This window comes from Sphaerodactylus townsendi, linkage group LG05 (assembly GCF_021028975.2).
Source record: "Sphaerodactylus townsendi isolate TG3544 linkage group LG05, MPM_Stown_v2.3, whole genome shotgun sequence".
Taxonomy (NCBI): Eukaryota; Metazoa; Chordata; class Lepidosauria; order Squamata; family Sphaerodactylidae; genus Sphaerodactylus; species Sphaerodactylus townsendi.
The window spans coordinates 25241435-25253417 of record NC_059429.1 but is presented as its reverse complement, the minus strand read 5'-3'; the positions used below and the strand labels follow the sequence as shown (position 1 = coordinate 25253417).

Genomic DNA, 11983 nt, shown 5'->3' with positions numbered 1-11983 from the left:
TCTCCGCCGACCGGAAGTTGTCCTGTCCTGGTAGTGATCCGTGGGAGAATATCGAACGCGCGTGCTCGAGTTCCGCCCTTGGCACTCTATGAAGTTGCCATGACGACGGCATCGCCATGGCGATGTAGTAGCTGGAAGCAAAAGGGGATGTAACGAGGCTCCAAGAGAAGGGAAAAGGACATTTGAAAGCCTACTCTCTTCCTAGAAGGTACACCCCCCCCCCCCGCCAATATTACTGGTGTATTACTAGCATGCACATGCACCTCCGTCACTTGAGAGGAGTGCACAGTCAGGACCATACTGACTCAGGAGTCCTAAATTAGGACTTGGGAGACCCAGGTTCAAAGCCACACCATAATTCACTGGGTGACCTAGTTTGAGCCAGTTATTCTTTGGGCCTAAACTACCTCACTGGGTTGCCAAAATGGAGGGACCATTTATGATGCTCTGAACTCTTTGGAAGAAGAACTGGTCAAAAGTTGCTAACTAAATAAAAGTGCACTTTCTTAACTCTCTTTTCTAACATATCAGTTTTCTGTGGGAACCTAACCAGGCCTAGGGTGACTTTTAAAAAGGATATTTGTACAAATTGTGCGTAGGTTAATTTGCATTCATTTATACACACTTAAGCTATGAATTAAATAGAAATACAGCTTACCTCCTTTGCTATGCGGGTGCTGAATACTTTTAGGGAATTTTTCAAGACCCTTCCTGCTCTCCTTCCTTATGGCTCATTCTGTTCTACTGACTCCAAAAACCTTAGCTTTAGCAGCTCCCCACTCAACTGGGGGTTGTTCAGGGTATCCTGTGACTGTGCAGGACTCAAAAATATTATCTTAAGCAGGTCTACTTAGAATACAACTGAAGTCTACTCAATAGAACTTACTCCCCGTAAAGTATTTTTAGAATTATAACCCAGACATTTCATGGAACAGTCCTCGGGGGGGGGGGGGGGCACATCTGGCACTTTTATCTTTGAACGCATGTTTTTGAATCCAAACTTATTTAAAGTAGCTTGAATAATAATTCTACTTTTGAAAAACTTAATTGGGCAAACTTAATTTAGGTAAAGTTTTTGAATTACTGTGACATGTTCACAAAAATTACAAATGGGCCATAGATGCAGGTGAAATGTTAGGAGCAAAAACTTCATGGCCATACAGCCCGGAAAACATACAAAAGACTATTCCTGAGTTTCCTTTGTTTTTCCTCCTTATTCTTTGATGTACAATGCAAACTTAAATATGTTGTTCTTAATCTGGATGTTTTCTCATGATAAGAAGAAATCTTTGAACCAAATTGGAAGGGAAATAAATTGCCATGGAAGAAAAGTCACATGTTGAAATTTTATATAGGTACTGGAGAATGCAAATTATGTCAATTTTGTTTTCTCGATTGATCCCCACAGAGTCAATCCTAAATAATCAAGACTTCATTTTTATTCTTCGTTTACTTCCAAAAGCATTTTGTGACGCAATTGTTACTCCAGTAATACCATCAAATAACACTGTTAGGAAAAATGCTGTCTTTTCAAAATTACTGCAGTCACCACTTCATTTTCCTAAGTCAGATATCTATACTCACTGTTAGAAGTTGCAGGTAAATGTAATGGTAAATATGAAGAATGGAAACAGGTTGGATCATGGTGAATCTTTCCACCACAATAATAGGCTAAGTTAGGAAGTGATTTGGGTGCTGTGTGGTTTCCGGGCTGTATGGCCGTGTTCTAGCAGCATGCTGCTAGAACACGGCCATACAGCCCGGAAACCACACAGCACCCAAGTGATTCCGGCCGTGAAAGCCTTCGACAATACATTAGGAAGTGATATTTGAACATATACTCCTTTAGTGAATAGTCCTTGAGGGCATGGGTGGGTTTCATTCTCCTCTCTTGCTTCCAACATCTCTCAGTAGAAAGGAGATGACTCTGAAGGACCTGCAGATTAGAGATAAGGGTGTTGGCAAAAGAAGTATGTATGTATGTATGTATGTATGTATGTATGTATGTATGTATGTATGTATGTATGTATGTATGTATTTACTTATTTACTTATTTACTTATTTACTTATTTACTTATTTATTTAACTTATATACCGCCCTCCCCCGGAGGGCTCAGGTATAAAGTTCACATAGACAGACATTATGTACAAATCACTTAATCCATAATCTGATAAAAGCAACTTCATGTTCATTCTGTCTTCTCAGGTTGATTTGAAGGAAATGGAAGTGGTAGAAGAGGAGTCTGCGGGTTCAGTGGAAGCAAGCACACTAGAGGATTTGGAGCCTCAAGAGGAACCAGTAACTTTCAACCCTCTCCTGAGGGCCGCTCTGACTGGAGACACAGAAGGGGTGCAACAGATTTTTGATGACCCAGAGGATCCTGATCGTGAAAAGGCCACTGAGCTACTGATGGAAAAGGACATTGTAGGGAGGGATCTGTTGTATGCGACTTGCATGGCTGGCCAGAGTGATGTTATTCGAACACTGGCAAAATATGGAGTGGATTTGAAGGATAAGACAGCCAGAGGTACATAAATGACAGCATTTTTGGAGCCTGGTTCTTGGCCACAGGTCTTCTGTTGGTTCTTCTGAAGATATTGTGAAGCATGTCGCCATCTTAATCTTTCCCATCCAAATGCACTAGATATTTCAGCTCTACTGTACTGCTTCTCAGGTCCTCAGGTGACTTTTTAGCCACCTCCCTGTTACATTTAATCTCCGTTTTGAGTTTGTGTTTAGGATTTTTCCCCACATTTGCAAAAATGTCAACAATATTTTTTACTACCCTGCTTCCTATTTTTTTCCCCTTAGTGTTGGGGAGAGGATAACTTTTAAAGTTTCGTCTGATTGTAATCCTTCCTCACGACATGCATCTTCTCCATTTTACACAGAATCTAGATGTTTTTGTCAGTCTGGAACACTTCAGTGTTTTTTGAATACTGCTGTTATGTTTCTTTCCACTGTAATTTGTGGTGACTTTTTTAAAAATTCTTTTATTGAGAAAATAATGAAATATAAGAAGAATATATTTATAGGAAAACATAAAGTTATAACATCTTGATAATTTATAAAAAGAAGAAAAATTAGATAAGGAGACCCAGAAATATCAATACTCAAAGTTCCAATATAATACTTCAGGCCAGGTTACTTCCAATTTGTCACTACTACTATATATAGATTTTTAAAAATTAATATAATGAGAAAATCAAGAAGTCTATATCAATACAGTCTATACATAATTAAACCAAGTTTGCCATTCCTTTTAAAATTCCATGGTCCCTTCAAGTTCTGTCATATCACATATTTTCACCACATGTACTATTTCCATAACTTTTATTTGCCATTCTGGCCCCTTCCGCACACACAAAATAATGCATTTTCAAACCACTTTCACAAGTGGATTTTTGCAAGTGGATTTTGCTATTCCGCACAGCTTCAAAGAGCACTGAAAGCAGTTTGAAAGTGCATTATTCTGCATGTGCGGAATGAGCCTCTGATTGAGTTGAGCATTTATAAAGTTTCCAATTCTTAGCTGGCTGCAGCAGCAAGATATTGGAATAGTTTACTTTGATTCTCCTCCAGTCTTTTGTTGACCATCCCTGATAAATAACGGTCTGGTTTACAGATAATTTTGATTCCTAGGATCTTCATAATTTCTTTATCATACTATTCCAAATGGTTTGTGCTTTTTCACATAGCCACCATTTGTGATAAAAGGAGCCAGGTTCTTTATCGCACTTCCAACATCTGTCAGAACACTGGTAAATCTTGGCCAGTTTATCAGGTGTAATATACCATCTTAGCCATATTTTATTAAAAAGTCTGCCTTATATACCGGAAATTATTTGTAGCAAAGCGAAGAGTATTTGTCCAAAGATGTTCCCATGAGTCTAACATAATTTTATAGCCTAGATCTCTAGCCCATTTTATCATGTAGTCTTTAATGCAGTCCTTTTCTTGGTCTAAATCCCTACATAATTTGTACATATCCCCAATTAGAGATTTATCTGATGTTAAGAGAACTTTTTCAAGTCTATCTAGTTCATCTATCTTCCTGAAATTTACTCTATTCTTTAAAAAGCAGTTCCTCGGTTGAGAGTAAAACCACCAATCTATTTTCAAGCCCTCTGTATTCAACTTTTGAAAAGATTTCATTTCATATATTATTTGACCTCTATCATTAGTGTTTAACTAGATATCTCTGTACTCCATTTCCCAACTCCATCACATCTTCCCAACAGTGCCTCATGAGGAGAGCCCCACACTGGTAGATATGAATAAAGTTTTATTTTGTATTTTTTCCAGATTCTGAAATCTTATATAGTTGATTTGGTTCACTCCCACAGGTTATACACTCCTGCACTGTGCTGCTGCCTGGGGGCAACTGGAAACTCTGAAAACTCTCATAGAACTGGAAGCTGACATATATGCAACAACCTTTCAGGGTGAAAAGGCTAGAGATATTGCCAACCGCTATGAGCAGACGGAGTGTGTAGAATTCTTGGACTGGGCAGGTAAAATCTGTAACTTCTGAGTTTGTTTGAAGTATCTGTCTAATCTAACATAATAAGCCAGAACATACGTCCACATGCACAATGCAATTTTTTTTATATTACGCAAGCACTTTATTGCACAAGCACTATATTACACCAGCATATTAACCTGTATAAAGGCTGCATATAATGGAAATTGTGAAGCACTTATATCTGTTTTTAAGCACTTTTAGGCTGCAGGCTGAAAGGCTTGTTCTGTCATACCAATGGATAACTCTTAATGAAAACTCTCTTGTAGATTCTCCACTATTGGAATTCTTCTCTGTAATCCATCAGGGCAAAATTACCAGCCTTTGCATTCAACTAGTCCTCCAAAAAAACACTAACAAGGTCTTAGCCTCTGGCAGGCACTGCCGCTGGGAGAGCCCTGTTCACAAAATGGCGTAATGCATGTCTCTGTGCGTCGTTGCTAGTTCAAAGATTCCATTCTATAGGATCTAGGGCAGTGATGGCGAACCTTTTTGAGACCGAGTGCCCAAATTGCAACCCAAAACCCACTTGTTTATCGCAAAGTGCCAACACGGCAATTTAACCTGAATAGTGAGGTTTTAGTTTAGAAAAAACGGTGGGGCTCCGAGGCATGCGTTACTCAGGAGTAGGCTTGGTGGTAGTCGGTGGCTGCTTGACAGCTGTGCAACTCTTCCAATGGGTGAATCCTTGATCCCTAGGAGGGGTTTTCTCAGAAGCGGCCCCATTGCAGAGCTTGCTCAGGTAAAGGATCATGCTTTAGTTCTTCACATGAAAATCAGTGGAGTTTAACAGCACTTAACAGGGTTACCTACACTGCTTCCCCAAAACTGGGTCTTCAGTTTAATGCTAATAATCGAGCCCAGCAGCCCAGGCACTCTTGTTTGTGCGTGCCCACAGAGAGGGCTTCGAGTGCCACCTCTGGCACCCGTGCCATAGGTTCGCCACCACTGATCTAGGGACTCAGTACAGAAGGGGACATTCGACTAACAAGCTTGTCTCTCTTCTTTTCATCCAATATGGCTTCAGGAGTTGATGAATATATTTGTTCTATGTTTCAAACCACTTTGATGCACAATACAAAAAATTTGAACTGCCTGAAGATTCTTTTGATATGTATTGTCAAAGGCTTCCACGGCTGGATTCTACAGGTGGTGGTGGGTTTTCTGGGCTGTGTGGCCGTGGTCTGGTGGAACTTGTTCCTAACGTTTCGCCTGCATCTGTGGCTGGCATCTTCAGAGGTGTATCACAGCGGGAAGTCTGTTATATACTGTGTCCAGTGAATTCCACTGTCAAACAGCCCTGACAGTCAGAAGGTTCTTCCTAATGTTTCAGTGGAATCTCTTTTCCTGCACCTTGAATCCATTATTTCATGTCTAGTCTCTGAGGCTCATCAGAATTAGGGGCAGAGCTCAGCCAGGGGCAGAGCTCAGCCAGTTCCTCTGAGATTCACAGCAAGCCTGAAGGTGCTGAGCCTGACATATGATTCCTGTTGCTTCAGTCCCATTATAAACATTTCTACTTAATGTTAGGCTGCTCTAACCAAACCCATAGTATCATTTTTGCATTCACTGCTACAGTGATCTATAAATAGCTTGGCCTCTTGACTCTTTTATTCTGTTTTGCTCTCTTATTGTATTTTGAATTAGGATTTACTTGGCAGGCTCCACTGACGATAGAGTGGGAGTAGCAGTTACCATTTTTAAAAAACTGGTCCCTTGCGTCTGTGTCTTTAACAGCTGTTTCGTCTGCAGACATCAGCAGGCGATATTGCTTACACCTATGCTGTGGAAAGCTTCACAGACTGGTTGGTGCAGATCCGGCTGCACAGAAGTAGGCAAGGCTTTTATTCTGGTCAATTGGTACATTCAAGAAGAACTATGCATAAGTGACTCCACAGTCTGCATCCAGACCATAATTAGAATAGAGTAAGAAATGCAACAAGATGTAGGTGGACAGGTAGTTAGAGAATAGAAACTAGAGGTAGCAGTGGCAGCTAGATTATATTGTGCCTCCTGCTGTATATTTCTAACACAGCCATGTTGATCCGATTCTAAATTTTCAGCAAAGCCAGGACAACTTCCTGCCTGTCATGCTGTGGACCTGGTCAGTGTACTGGTTGCAGGACCGGACTTATCTATAGACTTGCCAGGCTGATGCCTAGGGCCTCAAAATCTAGCGGGCCTCTGGCCCAGGTGTATGATATTTTTGACACTGTCATAGGCCTTTCTTACACCTGCTGCCAAAACACGCTGTAGTTGTTAAAAAACTCTTCAGTAATTTTCCTTGTGTAATACTGAGTCCACTAGATAATTAAAATATTCCACATAAGGAAGAAAAGGCACAATCTTCCCAGATTGACCGAAGGGCCTGAAACTGTAGGAAGTTCCTTTAAAAGGACTCCAGCCTTGTTACAAACTCCATATTAATATTCTGGGTATGAGGATTTCTTATAATGATTGCTGGAAGGGAGTGGTGTTTATATTAAGTAGCTATTGGCCTGTATTTTTCATTCCATTTATTCCATGCTTTACTCCATGCGCTGGGCATGCTTGAAATTTGGTGCGCTGTTTGGCCGTTGACTGCTGCCTTGACACAGGGAACTGTTTTGGCATTATCAATGAAATGATACCTTCTTTTCATCCTCCTCGAAGAGATGGGCAGTCCTAAAATCATTTTTACAGCCTCAGTCAAAAGTGCCTAAATATTTGTCAGACACTGGGTGGGAGGCACATGCAAAAATTGCGGAAGCTGTTTTAGAAAGTTACAGTGCTATCGCTGATGGCCTCGGTCATTTCTGCTCCGATGTTAATGGGAAGGGTGGTACCAGGCTTCAAGCTAACCATCTTCTGCAGTGAATGAAAGAACTGGAATTTGTGTTAATGCTGCATTTTTGGACCCGTGTGCCAGGCCATTTTCACGGGGTCAGCAAAGCCATTCAGAAATCAGAACTGTGAAGGAGTACTTGTACTAGTTTGTACAGTTCACTTCAGGATTTTTAAAACAAATTTAGAGAAAATTTTGATAAGCTTCGCCAAATGTTAACTATTGAACTGTCACAAGGTGACAAGGAAATGACAGGGGAATGATGGAAGTGCCCCTGGTCCTGATACTTAGATGAACTTTCTTCAAGAGATAAGTTTAGGATTAAATCCTTTATTCCTAAACTAGATGCACTTGAAGCCAGTTTGAGAAGAGCTACTGTGTACTGTGATATTGCACAAATGTTTTCCTTTCTTGCTAATCTGACAGCATCTAAACAGGAAATTCAGCAAGGTGTTGAACTGTTGATGAAAGCAAACCCAGAAGATGTTGACGTGAAACTTACTGATTAACTTTTGCACTTTCACTTGACAAAGCCATACAGACCTTTATCCAGAGGCATATGGCCCATAGGGACATGGGGTCCCCCCCCCACATGACCAAAAGGTGTGTGTGTGCCCCAGTCACATACTACCAAGCCCTGCCCCCCGCCTCCCTGCAGGCCGGCTCAGGAACTGGCCTGCAGGGAGGTGGGGGGCAGGGCTCAGCGGTGGGGGGCTGTAGCGCCCACCAGGGCCGCCCGCTGCCGCCCTCTGTGCAGGATGGCTTTTGGCCTCCCCAAGCCACGCCCCTGAGTGCAGGGTGTGTGTGTGGGCGCCCAGAGAAAGGGATGTCTCTGGGCGCCACCACCCCCCTCCGATACACCTCTGCCTTTGTCAAATTACATACAAGGAAAAAATTCAGATGGCCTTCCATAATATGGAAGCAATCTTGTGGCTGTTTCTTAATTTAATGGTCACTAACTTCTTGTAGGAGAGATCTTTTTCAGAACTCAAAAGAATTAAAAATGAATTAAGGGCCACAATGTCTCAAGATAGGTCGCCTGCACTGAGTATTTTGTGCATTGAAAGTGACAAACAAATTTTTGATGAACTTTTGACTGATTTTGCCAGAAGGCAGGCTAGAAAATTTTTTTTAGTCTTAGTGTATTTGATGATTGTAGTTTATTTCTTAATATGTATTTCAAAACTGACTTTAATCACAACATAAAGTAGGATCTAAAAATGTCACGCTATCATTGTCAGGTAGTCATGATCATCTTATTAATTATTACCAGGCAATAAAATGTGTAAGGTCAACATTTTTTAAAGGCTATAACAGTAAACTTACAATTTCATTTTCCTCAAAATTCTTGCTTATTTCACAAATGTTTACAATGTATGGTTATGGCAAAAGTTTTTCACACTGTTAATTTTAACATTTATGCACTTTTTTCAATGACTACGGTATTTCACAATAACATCTTATGCCTGTCCTTTAGAGGAGCAATTGTGAATTGCAGGATTTTAAACACCCATCATCATCCTTGGCTTCACTCAGTTTTAAAATAGTCTTCCATCTTCCTATGGTTGTGAGGGTGGGGAGAGTGGCCTAACAAGTAGATCAGCCTAGGACCTCTCTTCATCTAAATCCGCCCCTGACTGGTTGATGTTCAGAATTTATTGTTATGGCCTTCCAAGCAGAGCTGGTCATGTGTGTGTCTTTGGTTCGGGGCAGCACACAGTGAACCCTTCTTGGCAATACACGCTTTTGCAGCTCTTAACTGGCTGCCCACCCTTTCGTTTTATGGGGAAGGCATCAGCATTAATGGGAGAAGCATTTGCTGTTATGATGTCCTTAACAAGACTTGATGGAAATGTCATTTCCCACCAGGCAGAAGACTGTTTAATGCATATAACTCATTCCTAAATTGACTCTTAATTAGTCAGTTCTTGAGAGTGGGGACCAAGCTTCCTGTTGGTTAGCTTAAGGGCAGCATTGCAATCATACAAAGAACCATGAGTCTTTTCTCTGGTTGCTGTTTAGATGCCATACATGGTTGTGTCCCCGCTGGAGCTGTGATGGTGGGAACCAATAGCGAAATACTGTTTGTCGTCAGTGTCTTCAGCTTTTTCCGTTTTTCTTAGTTTATGGTGTCTAGTTTCTTTCCTGTAATGACGGGCAACTAGTCTCATGTACTTCATCATCTTGGAGGTGTTAGCCACCAATATGAAGAGCATCTCTTCTGTGTCTGGGGGCCATTCAGTAGTCATGTTGACAGCGGGTGAAGAAACTGGTGCCTGGATCATTCTCTGCCCAGGTGGAATTTTAGGGAAAAAAAGACAAAATGAGTTAATTCTTTCCTCCAAGAATATCAACATTTGACAGAGATTAAGCAGGGTTCCTTTTTTTGTACTAATTTTTTAATGTTTGCTTGATGGGGGTGGGGGGTAATTAATTCAGTGAAGCACTTTTCTGGCACACAGATAAAGAGTAGGCTTTCACTACTTTAGTCTTTGGATTGGATCCAAAGTACTCTCAATAGGGTTCCAACATTCCAAACCCCCCCCCCCGCCCCCGCTTTCACTGCAGCATATCAAGCCTCTTCCCCAAATGCAGCTCTTGAAGGAAATGGGACCTTCCCAGACAGCCTGGAAGGAAAAGAAGGCATCTACAGCAAGAGGGTGAAATCAGCAAAAACTGCTGTCCCCATTCTTTAGACCAAAGGGTTTTCTGTCTATCTGCAGAAAGGACATCTGAATACAACCTTTTTTTCCTCAAGCTTCTGTTAAAGGCAAAGGGGATCAGCAACTAAAACAGTCAAAGGGTTGAGTTCTTAATGGTGGGACCCTCAGTGGTGTCCTATCGTGCAGTTCTATGCAGAGTTAGTCTAGTGTGCACATACTGATTTCAGTGGGCTTGTGTCTGTGTAAAGTGCCATCAAGATGCAGCTGACTTGCGGTGACCCCATGGGCTTTTCAAGGCTATGAGAGAATGAGAGAGGTGGTTTGCCGCTGGCTGCTTCTGCATGAACTGAAAGAGTTTTAAAAGAACCGTAATTGGCCCAAGGTCACCCAGCAGGCTTCATATGGAGGAGAGGGGAATCTTTTGCATTGGAATAACTCTCCATGGGATTGCACTGCTAGATTGCCCAGTTGGAGGGGAGATCTCGTCAGACCCTTCAGATGTTCTTGGCCTATTCTTACTTCCTACACAACAAGCAGTGCATTCCCTGAGACACATAAATATCTTATTCCTAATCCCAACCCCCTGTCTCAAATTAATATTATTATTTTGAAGGAGTTTCCCACCCTGCCGCTCCCTCACCCTCCCAGTCTGACTGCCTCCTGTGGGACAGCCCAGTGAGTTTAAAAGTAAATTATGTTCTTTGCAGTGAAACAGGTGCTGCGTAACCAGTTAGTTAAGAGTGGAATGTTTTCCTTATCACACAACTGCTACACATCTTACCTTTTTCCTTATCGTTTTCAGTCTGGGTAAAAGGTAGAGAAGAAATAAAATCACAGATATGCAGAGTGCCACTTTACAACTGGCATCTAAAACACGTAGACACCTTTTGGATAGCCCCAGGCCAGGAAACCGGCGCCAGATCTCACACAATGAGTTGTATATGCCGCTGGGTTGTTCTACAGACAGTGGTGTGGAATCTTGCGGAGGCATATCCCAGCCAACTGTCGCCCAAGCCGGCTTTTCAAAAGTATCAACAACATCTAAGAACAAGAAGATAGTCCAAAAGAGAAAAATTTGCAAAGGCCATTGCGGAAACATTATTTCGGCAAGAAGATATTCCAGTCACATGTGTTGTTCCATTATGTTCAGGCTCCCAGCATGAGTGCTGGGGAGACCCGATTGCAGCCCCACTGCCTGAAGGAGGATTCTGGTATGTCATAAAGGAGCTCCAGATACTTGTAAGAAATTTGCTATGATGTCGTCAAGGACTCCAAGGCGTTTCTCGACAAGCCAAGTGTGTGACAAAAGTTAAAGCCAAAGTGCCAAAGTGTGTTTGCAACTAAATATCAAGAAGACGAAAGGAATTACACAATTTGAAGGTTGACTTCGGAGAAATTAAAATTGTTGTTGATTTTCTATTCCTGAGCTCCATCATCAACCAAAAGGGAGACTTCAACCAAGAAATATGAAGACTGAGACTGGGAGGGGCACTTAAGATCCATACGTGTAACAATGTGTCACAGGCAACCAAGATCAAGATACATCCCCATTACTATGTATGCATGTGAAAAGTGGACAATGAAGAAAGCTGACAGGAAGAAAGTTGAGTAATCTGAAATGTGGTATTGCTGCTATTTGGATGCTGCGGACCACCAAAAAGATAAATAAGTCGGTTCCAAATCAAATGAAACCTGAACTCTCCCTGAAAGTTAAAATGACTAAACAGAGGCAATTGTACTTTGATTACATTCAACAGTCTCTCTAACCAAGCGCTGCACGGATCTGAGTCACCAATATTTACTGGCCGCACACCTGTGTGGCTTCCAGGGAATACTGGTTATATTATAAGAAGGTAAGAATAACTGGAAAAGACTATAATTTTAGGAAAAGTAGAAGACATCAGGAAAAGAGGAAGAGACCACATGAGATGGATTGATTTAATCAAGGAAGCCCCAGCCCTCAGTTTGCAACA

At 41.6% G+C, this 11983-nt stretch overlaps 1 protein-coding gene across 1 annotated transcript in view; it reads left to right on the top strand.

The window, feature by feature from the left end:
* Nucleotides 1–82: 82 nt before the first annotated feature.
* Nucleotides 83–11983, top strand: part of ANKRD45 (ankyrin repeat domain 45) — a 35658-nt gene continuing 23757 nt past the window's right edge. The window contains exons 1-3 of the mRNA XM_048496906.1: nt 83–208; nt 2207–2528; nt 4348–4515. Coding sequence (XP_048352863.1) covers nt 2222–2528; nt 4348–4515 — 475 coding nt within the window. The 5' untranslated portion in view covers nt 83–208; nt 2207–2221. The remainder of the gene's footprint in view (nt 209–2206; nt 2529–4347; nt 4516–11983) is intronic.